This window comes from Puntigrus tetrazona, chromosome 7, assembly GCF_018831695.1.
Source record: "Puntigrus tetrazona isolate hp1 chromosome 7, ASM1883169v1, whole genome shotgun sequence".
Taxonomy (NCBI): domain Eukaryota; kingdom Metazoa; phylum Chordata; class Actinopteri; order Cypriniformes; family Cyprinidae; genus Puntigrus; species Puntigrus tetrazona.
Window position 1 is genome coordinate 6,741,432 of NC_056705.1, and position 12,062 is coordinate 6,753,493.

General features: G+C 43.9%; 2 protein-coding genes across 2 annotated transcripts in view; both read left to right on the forward strand.

Moving 5' to 3' along the window:
• LOC122349008 (C-type mannose receptor 2-like) overlaps positions 1 to 1,612 on the forward strand; it is a 3,067-nt gene extending 1,455 nt beyond the window's left edge. The window contains exons 4-5 of the mRNA XM_043244931.1: positions 1 to 128; positions 256 to 1,612. The exon at positions 1 to 128 is cut by the window's left edge and continues 220 nt beyond it. Of these exons, the coding sequence (XP_043100866.1) occupies positions 1 to 128; positions 256 to 632 (505 nt within the window). The 3' untranslated portion in view covers positions 633 to 1,612. The remainder of the gene's footprint in view (positions 129 to 255) is intronic.
• LOC122349507 (kelch-like protein 33) overlaps positions 1 to 12,062 on the forward strand; it is a 52,441-nt gene that overhangs the window by 27,970 nt on the left and 12,409 nt on the right.

Genomic DNA, 12,062 nt, shown 5'->3' on the forward strand with positions numbered 1-12,062 from the left:
ATACTGGAGAGCTGGTGAACCTAATAATATTGGAGGTCATGAAGACTGTACAGCTGTTGATCAGAAATCTCAGGGACAATGGATTGACGACTCTTGTGACAAACAATATCCTTTTGTGTGTCATGAAGGTGAGTAGATCCTCACAAAACACACACCTCCAGATCTCTTAAAGTTGACTCTAGATGTCTGACAGGACGGTGTTTGTTCTGCATGTTGTTTTGGATCAGTCTCTCTCTAGTTTCTGCTTGTGCTTAGTTCTATCTCCAGATCCTGAACTGATTGTGATCAGAGAGAATCTGATGTGGTCTGAAGCTCTGAGATACTGCAGACAGAATCATGTGGATCTGGTCTCGGTTCATTCAGAAGAGATTCAGCGTCGTGTGAAGAACGTGGTTAAACTGGCGTCTACTGCTGAGGTGTGGATGGGTTTACGTCACGTCTGTATTTTGGACGCCTGGTTCTGGGTGAATGGAGAGACTGTGTGTTATCAGAACTGGGCTCCAAGGAACGGATCTTCAGATGAAGACTGTAAAGACTCAGTGAGATCTGGAGCAGTTCAGTCTGGAGGAGATCCGCTCTGGATCAGTCTTCCTGAAAACACCAAACTCAACTTCATCTGCAGCAGATACTAAAACTGAAAGATAGACAGACCTTTATGTGAGATAATCAATGCTGTGTGTTTGTTTCCTTAATTTTTATTCATCACTTTGTAAATTAATATCTTGAACTAGGGACATGCACAGATATTTTGAGGGACAGGGGCTCAAGTGTAAAAACACAGCACTTTTCTTTTTTATAGTATTTTGTTTTAAACAAAACATTTAATATACGTGATGTTGACCAAAAGAAAGTTGTTGATATTCATATTCTGTGTGGTAATCAGTTCACAGTACTGATGGAGAGTAAGTTATAGGCATTTTTACATTTATGAAGCCAAAAGCATGCATCATCTTTTGTTGAGCTGTTACCAAAGCTAATTAAATCAATACTGAAAAAATAATATTTTCAATGAAGAGGAAACACAAAAGCTGCATTAGAAGAAGCATTTAGGTCAGGCTTTAATGTTTTCCAGCTCCATACAGAGTTTGGCTTCAGAAAAAATAATCCTAATCTAAAAAATCATTCAATGAGTCAATGATTTAGCTCATAAACATAATATTTTTTTTACACAAAAACTGCATAATGTAAAAAGCCCAGAAAGGAAAACTGTAGTTTTCACTATTTAATTTACTTTATAGTCTACTATTAATTTGTTCTTCATTATTTATTCTGTATTATTCCTCCTTTGATATTATATACTATATTGGCTGTTATTCATCTGTTGTTATTGATTTATGTGGTATTATAACATCTTTAAAATCACTATGTTTCTTATCAGGTATGTTTATTAGGGCTGTATGTTACATCTCATGTTGTTAAATTAATGTTTATGGCATATTTCAGTTCTCTGAGTTTCATCATGATGGTGTTTGTGTGAATGACACTGAACACTTTCTAAATATGTCACTATTTAAAAGTTGCTTGCGGTGGGCTTTGGTTTATCATGTGACTTTCTTATCACCGTTTGCTTTTGGTCCGAAATCATCCCAATTAAAGGAACTAAAAAGAACTACTTCAGTCTGTGTGCAGTGAATTAATTTAATACAGAGTTTCACAGTTTGAGTTGAATTACTAAAATGAATGAGCTTTTCCACAACATGCTCATTTATTGAGATGTACCTGTACCTTATCTTTTTTGTGTATATATACCTTTGTCGTAGTATCCTTCAAATGTTTGAGTTACTACTGTCACGAATGAGCGGTCTGAGGCATGCGGATCCATGTGCAGGCTTTTATTAAACGAAGGCATGGTCATAACAGGCAGGCGTCGAACAGGGCTAACAGATATATAGGAGGTGAGGCAATAACAAAATCCAGAGACAGGCGGAGGTCAGGTCAGGCGGCAAACAATCAGAGAATCAGAATACAGACAGGGTCAAAACCAGAGACAATAATCCACGAACGATATAACTACAATACAACAGGCGAAACAATGCAACCTGCAGTTGAGTGGCTTGCTGCAGTATTTATAGTCCTCTGACAGGAAGTAGCAGCAGAGGGAGTGATCGCAGATCACCCAGAGGTCAGGGCTCCCTCTGCTGGCTTGGTGACATAGCCCCCCTCCTAGGAGCGACTCCTGGCGCTCCACAACACAAAACATAACTGTGAGCTTGGGAGGGGGTTCCGGGAGGGAGTCAGCACACTGAGACCAGGGAGGAAGCGACGGTGGGAGGAGCCAGGGTGAAGACGGGAGGAGTCTGGGGCGGGAGGCGATCCAGAGCCCAGCCATGATGGTCAGTGGTGGAGCCGACGGAGGGAGGAGCCATGGAGAGGTAACGGTCATCAACCCCATGGAGCCGACCGACGGCGGCGGAGCAGGTGGTCGGGGAGACTGAGGCGGAGGCGGAGGCGGAGAGCCGAAGAGCCAGGGCGACACAGCGGCGCTGGAGGTCCTAGGCGATACCGCAGACTTCGGCGACTGATGCGGAGACGGGGGACGAGAAGGACGCGGCGGAGCCAGAGCGACAGAGGACTGAGGTGGAGCCGGGGGAAGGGAGGAGCCTGACAGAGCCGGAGGGATGGAGGGACGAGGCGAAGCTGGAGGAGTGGAATCCTGAGGCGACGGATGGTCGACGACCGACCAAGGCGTAGCCGGAGAGACGATGGAGCCTGGTGAAGCTGGTGGAATGACGGAGCACGGTAGAGAGGAGGGAGCTAGGAGCCTAAGGGAAGCCGGCGGGTCTACAAGCCGAGGTGGAGTCTGGGACTCGGAGGCGGGACGGTGAAGCGAGGGATCCTTCACCCACGGCGGCGATGGAGACTGGCAGACCCGTGGACGAGCTCCAGGTGGAGGGAGGAGGATGAGTGCAGGGGCTGCTGGGATCCATTGACGACGTGTAGCAAGGGTGGGAGGGTGGGATAACTTGAGGCTTTGCACGAGGCGCGGGCACTGGAGGCTTTGCACGAGGCGCGGGCACTGGAGGCTTTGCACGAGGCGCGGGCACTGGAGGCTTGGCACGCAGGCGCGCGGGCACTGGAGGCTTGCACGAGGCGCGGGCACTGGAGGCTTGGCACGAGGCGCCGGCACTGGAGGCTTCGGCACGAGGCGCGGGCACTGGAGGCTTGGCACGCAGGCGCGGGCACTGGAGGCTTGGCACGAGGCGCGGGCACTGGAGGCTTGGCACGAGGCGCGGGCACTGGAGGCTTGGCACGAGCGCGGGCACTGGAGGCTTGCACGGGCGCGGGCACTGGAGGCTTGGCACGCGGCGCGCGGGCACTGGAGGCTTGGCACGAGGCGCGGGCACTGGAGGCTTGGCACGAGGCGCGGGCACTGGAGGCTTGGCACGAGGCGCGGGCACTGGAGGCTTTGCGGCAGGCGGCCATGTTGGAAGCGGCGCAGGGCAGGCGGCCATGTTGGAAAGCGGCGCAGGGCAGGCGGCGACCATCTTGGGAAGCGGCTCTGGGCAGCGGCGACCATCTTGGGAAGCGGCTCTGGGCAGGCGGCGACCATCTTGGGAAGCGGCTCTGGGCAGGCGGCATCCATCTTGGGAAGCGGCTCTGGGCAGGCGGCATCCATCTTGGGAAGCGGCTCTGGGCAGGCGGCATCCATCTTGGGAAGCGGCTCTGGGCAGGCGGCATCCATCTTGGGAAGCGGCTCTGGGCAGGCGGCGACCATCTTGGGAAGCGGCTCTGGGCAGGCGGCGACCATCTTGGGAAGCGGCTCTGGGCAGGCGGCGACCATCTTGGGAAGCGGCTCTGGGCAGGCGGCATCCATCTTGGGAAGCGGCTCTGGGAAGGCGGCCATCTTGGGCAGCGGCTCGGGAAGGCGGCCATCTTGGGCAGCGGCTCGGGAAGGCGGCCATCTTGGGCAGCGGCTCGGGAAGGCGGCCATCTTGGGCAGCTCGGCTCGGGAAGGCGGCCATCTTGGGCAGCGGCTCGGGAAGGCGCCATCTTGGGCAGCGGCTCGGGAAGGCGGCCATCTTGGGCAGCGGCTCGGGAAGGCGGCCATCTTGGGCAGCGGCTCGGGAAGGCGGCCATCTTGGGCAGCGGCTCGGGAAGGCGGCCATCTTGGGCAGCGGCTCGGGAAGGCGGCCATCTTGGGCAGCGGCTCGGGAAGGCGGCCATCTTGGGCAGCGGCTCGGGGAAGGCGGCCATCTTGGGCAGCGGCTCGGGGAAGGCGGCCATCTTGGGCAGCGGCTCGGGGAAGGCGGCCATCTTGGGCAGCGGCTCGGGGAAGGCGGCCATCTTGGGAATAAATGCAGTGTCTTCTTCCTCCATAATACCCAACGTGAGAGCTGACCCCACAGTCACTAAACCAAACTCAATAAAGTGTGCCAGTGATTCACGTGGACCCTCTCGAACAAGTTGTGTTTTGAGTGGCTGATTTATTCCCTCGTGAAAAAATTCAATTAGCAAACAGTCCGGTAAATCAGAGAAGTAAGCCAGGTCCAGAAATTCCTGAGTATAATCCTCAAGTGATCGGGTGCCCTGCTTGAGGGTTAGCAAAGACATTGCAAGGTGCATACCTGGCCATGGTTCGGGTGAAAAGCCGCTGGATCCTGGTGTGAGGTTGCATTCTGTCACGAATGAGCGGTCTGAGGCATGCGGATCCATGTGCAGGCTTTTATTAAACGAAGGCATGGTCATAACAGGCAGGCGTCGAACAGGGCTAACAGATATATAGGAGGTGAGGCAATAACAAAATCCAGAGACAGGCGGAGGTCAGGTCAGGCGGCAAACAATCAGAGAATCAGAATACAGACAGGGTCAAAACCAGAGACAATAATCCACGAACGATATAACTACAATACAACAGGCGAAACAATGCAACCTGCAGTTGAGTGGCTTGCTGCAGTATTTATAGTCCTCTGACAGGAAGTAGCAGCAGAGGGAGTGATCGCAGATCACCCAGAGGTCAGGGCTCCCTCTGCTGGCTTGGTGACAACTACAAGCATTGCATGTGTTGCCGCACCACCTCGCCCCCGGAAAAAAGTTCAGACTTTGATTTTGACTTTAACCCGTTAGATGTGTTTACACACAGTTTTATGCAGAACATGAACGCATTTAACCCGCGTGACAAATACATGCGTTATGTTTTGATATTTTAATCCTAAAATGTTCATCACTGACTTTTATTAAATGAAAAGATATTTTAAATGTGAAATGAAAACTGTCAGCAAAGTCACTGTTGATAAGTGAGTCATTGGACTGAATCATTAAACGGTTGATTGATTCAGGAACAAAGAGACAAAGAGAGAAACTCAGAGACTATTTGGAATTGTTGGCTCAATAAAGCAAAAACAGTTAATATTGTGCCTAAAGTATGATAAGTGTTAATAAGTGTTATTACAGAAATACTGTATTAAAATAAATACCACATTTGCAATCAGTGCTTTTTTTTGGTGGGAAAATCTTAATTTTTTAAATATATGAAATGATTCATCTTGAATGTTGTGAGAACTCTAAATTCATTAAAATGAACTGGTCTAACCTAATACACCTCTTTTGCCTTTGCTAAACTTTAGCTAACTTAAATGAGTCACGGATGCTAGCAAATTGCTTTTTTGTCTTTCAGATAATTAGCTGTAAATTGGAAGCACAGGTAGCTCAACTCAAAACTGAGAACTCAAAATTTGATTTTCTTTTTATTCGTTTGACAGAGAAGACACACACAATGTGTTTCATGTTTTATGGGGACTCTCCATAGGTGTAATGTTTTTTACTGTAACTTAACTCCTGTATGTTTTATAAGCGTGTTTCCTCATGAAGACCTAAAAAAGGTCCCCACAAGGTCAACATTTATTATTACTCTACATGCACCATGTGGTATTTGTGATGTAATTTTGCACTAATCAGTTGTTCCACACTAGTGTGCATTTACGAAGCAAAGTATAATTATGCCATTGTGCTATTTCCCAATGAAGCGTCCTTGAAAGGTTTTTCTTTGAGGGCTGAATACATCTCCATTTAACCATCTTGTATCAATCAATCAATCAATCATTTTTATTTATATAGCGTTTTTAACAACACAGGTTGCATCAAAGCACTGTACAGTATAATGACAGGGATGTATAATGACAGGGATGTATAATGACAGGGATGTATAATGACGAGAGTGACCAATTTCTTATTAAATGCAGAGACGGTCTCTGTAGTCAATTCAACGATAGTCACTAGAAGTTAAGTGTCCCCAACCAAGCAAGCCAGAGGTGACAGCGACAAGGAAACAAAACCCCATGCATACAGATACAGTACTCCTCTCCTTCATTATCATCACTGAACCAGATAATAGTTTTGATTCTCTTAAAGCAATTTTTGCACAAGTCACACATAACAAATCCAGCTTTTTGAATATATAATACCTGATGAAGTCATACATTCATCCTCTCTAACAGTGATCCAGTAACTCTGATATCATGAGAACAGTTGGCCTTTTGCTGTTCGTCTAAGTTCCTATAAATAAAGCGTATTTCTGAATATTTTTATTCCATCAATTGCAGATTTGACTTTTTCTTAAGTATATTGTTCACATACTGTTACCAAATAGCAGTATATATATAAACATACATTTCTTGTTAATATAAAAAGATAGCGATTACCAGTAAGTCAAAATGGTCAAGTCCATCTAAGTCTCCAGCAACCTCTGTGTCGGACATCCTGCTGTAAGACAAGTCTGATCTGGTCAATGTTAGAGTTCTTCTGTCCAACCTTCTAAATGTGTGTAACTCGATATGACTTCACAACACCAAACTTATCAGGTACATGACGTGTTGAATGTAAATTACTAATAGGGGGTTGTCTTTCACCTCTCCTACACTTTCTAGCGGATCTACAGATCTTGCCACAGATCATCCTAAGGAGTTTCCCAAGGCCAGTTTGCTCCAAAATAATTAACAAGAGTAATCCTGTCGCAATAATTAGTATCATACGAAAATTATATATCATACACATATTATCCATCTCAAGGTTCTGTAGGTGCTTGCTGAGAAGCCTCCTAGAATTAAGACTTTTTCAGTAACTTTCTTGTTCATTACAGACCATAGATTCCTGTAGGTTGGCCCTTTCTTGGAAATACTGTCGTTTAGCCAACACTTCCGGGTCGCTGCTCATGCGGTCGACCGGTCGGCTTGTTGAGTAGCACTTTATTTATTTTTTTATTTTTTTATTTGTCTTGTTTGTATGTTTTTAGATATTTTTTTCCCCTTTCTTTTTTTTTCTTCTTTTGCTCTTTTTTTATCGTGATTTGTGGATTACAATTGTTGTTATTTTTTCCTCTTTGTCGCGGGAATACAGTCATCATGGATATTCGTGGACTTACCTGGTTGGGGATATGTTTGCAGTGGATTCTTTTTTGTGCGTCGGTGCCTGCTGCTATAAAGCACTGGTCTGATAATTTTCGGATTACATATACTAGAGATAGTTTAATGCAGCTCGGACTTCATTCACGTTATACTGTTCTTACGGATGGTTTTCCTGAGGAAATACTTCAGGCGGATTTATCCAATCAATTCAACTTTACCAGTAACAGTATTAAGGGGAATAGAAGAGGAAAGAAGAAGGGCGGCGTTAAAGCCAGACTGAAACGGGAGACAAGGAAACAACGTGTGCTCCCGTCTATTATCATGGCGAATGTGCGCTCTCTTCGAAATAAGATTGACGAGCTTCAAGCCAATGTCTATCACATGCATGAGTATAGAACTGCTTCAATTCTCGCATTTACGGAAACGTGGCTTAAGAGTAATGATGATGAAGATGCGCTGCATATAAATGGATTTGCTCCACCGTTGCGTCTGGACCCAGACAGTAAACGTACGGGAAAACATCATGGTGGTAGCGCGCACGTTTATATGTAAATGATAGCTGGTGTTCTCACGGTCATAACGAGGAGAAAATATGTACTTCAGACATTGAGCTTCTGGCTGTCTCTCTTCGCCCTTTTATCTCCCCAGGAATTTCCACAACTTTTTTTATTTTGATTTATATCCATCCCAGAGCTAACGTTACAAAAGCTACTGAGCATATTATGAGCACGTTAAATAAAATGGAACAGCTATCACCAGACTCTCCAAAGTTCATTCTGGGAGACTTTAATCTTTGCTGTCCTGATAAGTTTTTAAAAGGCTATCAGCAGTATGTCAATTGCAACACTCTGTTTGGGAAAATATTAGATAAATGCTATGGTTCAGTTCCAGATGCATTTAGGAGTTTTCCCCTTCCTCCATTAGGCTCTGCTGACCATCATACAGTTCTACTTGCTCCAAAATATATACCAGTGGTTAGGAGAGTAAAGAAGGTTACCAAAACCATCAAACAGTGGATCATGGAAAGTATTCAATCTCTTCAAGCATGCTTTGAATCCACAGATTGGGATGTCCTTCTTTCCATCTCCCAAAACCTTAATGAGCAGGTAGATACAGTTTCATCATATATTTCTTTTTGTGTTGAAAGTATTATTCCTTCAAAAACAGTTACTATATTTTCTAACAATAAACCTTGGATTACCAAAGAGCTAAAGGAGATCTTGAATAGGAAAAAGAGGATTTTTTTCACTGGCTCTGAAATGGAGAAAAAGGAGGTTAATAAAGAGGTCAAGAGGGCTATTAAAATTGCCAAGATGAAGTATAAGAATAAAGTGGAGCAGAAGTTCACTGATGGAAACCTTCGTTCAGCTTGGCAGGGTCTTAAAACTATGGCTTTCATTAATAATGCAGTTACAAGCAACTCTAAAATCATACAAGTGGAGGGCAGTAGTTTTGATTCCCTACCTGATGATCTTAACTCCTTCTTCACCAGATTTGAGTCAGATAATTCTACACAGCTCGAGGTAATAAGATCTCAACTTAAATCAGATAATTCTGCTTACAGACGTGGACAAAATTGTTGGTACCCTTTGGTCAATGAAAGAAAAAGTCACAATGGTCACAGAAATAACTTTAATCTGACAAAAGTAATAATAAATAAAATTCTATAAATGTTAACCAATGAAAGTCAGACATTGTTTTTCAACCATGCTTCAACAGAATTATTAAAAAAAAATAAACTCATGAAACAGACCTGGACAAAAATGATGGTACCCCTAACTTAATATTTTGTTGCGCAACCTTTTGAGGCAATCACTGCAATCAAACGCTTCCTGTAACTGTCAATGAGACTTCTGCACCTCTCAGCAGGTATTTTGGCCCACTCCTCATGAGCAAACTGCTCCAGTTGTGTCCGGTTTGAAGGGTGCCTTTTCCAGACTGCATGTTTCAGCTCCTTCCAAAGATGCTCAATAGGATTGAGGTCAGGGCTCATAGAAGGCCACTTTACAATAGTCCAATTTTTTCCTCTTAGCCATTCTTGGGTGTTTTTAGCGGTGTGTTTTGGGTCATTGTCCTGTTGCAAGACCCATGACCTGCGACTGAGACCAAGCTTTCTGACACTGGCTAGTACATTTCTCTCTAGAATTCCTTGATAGTCTTGAGATTTCATTGTACCCTGCACAGATTCAAGACACCCTGTGCCAGACGCAGCAAAGCAGCCCCAGAACATAACAGAGCCTCCTCCATGTTTCACAGTAGGGACAGTGTTCTTTTCTTGATATGCTTCATTTTTTCGTCTGTGAACATACAGCTGATGTGCCTTGGCAAAAACTTCGATTTTGTCTCATCTGTCCACAGGACATTCTCCCAGAAGCTTTGTGGCTTGTCAACATGTAGTTTGGCATATTCCAGTCTTGCTTTTTATGATTCGTTTTCAACAATGGTGTCCTCCTTGGTCGTCTCCCATGTAGTCCACTTTGGCTCAAACAACGACGGATGGTGCGATCTGACACTGATGTTCCTTGAGCATGAAGTTCACCTTGAATCTCTTTAGAAGTCTTTCTAGGCTCTTTTTGTTACCATTCGGATTATCCGTCTCTTAGATTTGTCATCAATTTTCCTCCTGCGCCACGTCCAGGAGGTTGGCTACAGTCCCATGGATCTTAAACTTCTGAATAATATGTGCAACTGTAGTCACAGGAACATCTAGTTGCTTGGAGATGGTCTTATAGCCTTTACCTTTAACATGCTTGTCTATAATTTTCTTTCTGATCTCTTGAGACAACTCTTTCCTTTGCTTCCTCTGGTCCATGTCGAGTGTGGTACACACCATATCACCAAACAACACAGTGATTACCTGGAGCCATATATATAGGCCCAATGGCTAATTACAAGGTTGTAGACACCTGTGATGCTAATTAGTGGACACACCTTGAATTAACATGTCCTTTTGGTCACATTATTTTCAGTGTTTTCTAGGGGTACCATCATTTTTGTCCATGCCTGTTTCGTGAGTTTATTTTTTTAAATAATTCTGTTGAAGCATGGTTGAAAAACAATGTCTGACTTTCATTGGTTAACATTTATAGAATTTTTATTTATTATTACTTTTGTCAGATAACAGTTATTTCTGTGACCATTGTGACTTTTTCTTTCATTGACCAAAGGGTACCAACAATTTTGTCCACGTCTGTATATTTTCAGTACACAGGATGTTGTGAGAGCTTTTAGAGGAACTAAAGAGAGGAGTTCATCTGGCCCAGATAATATCAGTGGACGTGTCCTGAGGTATTGTGCTCAGCAGCTCGGGGATGTTTTTCGTATTTTGTTTCAGAACTCAATGGATAGCTGCATTGTACCTCAATTATGGAAACATTCCACAGTTATTCCCATCCCTAAGAAAAATAAGATCACAGTATTGAATGACTTAAGACCTGTGGCTCTGACATCTCTGGTGATGAAAGCTATGGAGAGGATTTTAAAAAATCATATTATCAGAGCAACTGACTCTTTGATAGATCCACTTCAGTTTGCATATCGTGCAGGCAGAGGAGTTGATGATGCAAAAACATTCATTATAGATGCTATTCATAAACATCTGGAGCATTCTGGAACTTCAGTCAGACTTCTGTTTGCAGATTTTTCTTCAGCATTTAATACTTTGCTGCCTCATGTTTTGGCCAATAAACTTTCCTCTCATTTTCATCTAGATGACCAGTTAATCATGTGGATAATCGATTTTTTGACCAATAGGTCTCAGAAAGTTTTGGTCAATAATGTTTTCTCTGATCTTCGCTATACCTCCACGGGCTCCCCCAGGGATGTGTGCTTTCACCCTGCTTTATATCCTGTACACTGATGACTGCAGATCAACTCTACCTAACAGCTATTTGATCAAGTATGCTGATGATACAGTTCTTCTGTCTTTGTTGTCAGATTCTCACAAAAATCATGGACCCGTTCTACAGGAGTTTGTAGAGTGGTGTGACAGCTCACACCTAGAACTAAATGTAAGCAAAACTAAAGAGATGGTGGTGAATTTTTCTAACAAGCAGAGGGAAATTGCTGCAGCAGTCACCACCTTCATTCATGGTATGCCTGTGGAGTTAGTCGAGGAATACAAGTACTTGGGCACTATTTTTGATAATCAACTGAAATTTTCAACCAATACAGAGGACATTCTTAGGAGGTGCCATCAACGTCAGTATCTCCTTAGGAAACTTGGCTCATTTGGAGTCTGTAAAGACATTATGCTGACTTTTTACTATTATTTTATAGAGAGCATTGTCACTTTTTCTTTGTCTTGTTGGTTTTCTTCTATTAGTGTACAGAACAGAAATCAGCTGCAGAGTGTTGTTACGGTGTGCTCTAGAATAATTGGCCTGCCTGTTAGATCCTTCTCATGTATATATGATCAGCAGATATTTAGGCTAGCAAATAAGATCATTAAGGATCCCTCACATATTCTCCATCCAGTATTTGAATGGCTTCCATCTGGGCGGCGATTACGTTGTCCTGTTTGTAGAACTCAGAGAAGGAGGGCTACTTTTGTTCCCAAATCTATTTTGCTTTTAAACTCTAAAATGTAATTTTGTTTGTAATTAATTCATAAACTGTATTGTGTATTTATTTGTATTTAAAATGTATTCTATTGTGCTGCTCAATATGTCTTAAGATTGCCCCTTGGGGACAAATAAAGTTTTTTTGAATTGAATTGAATTG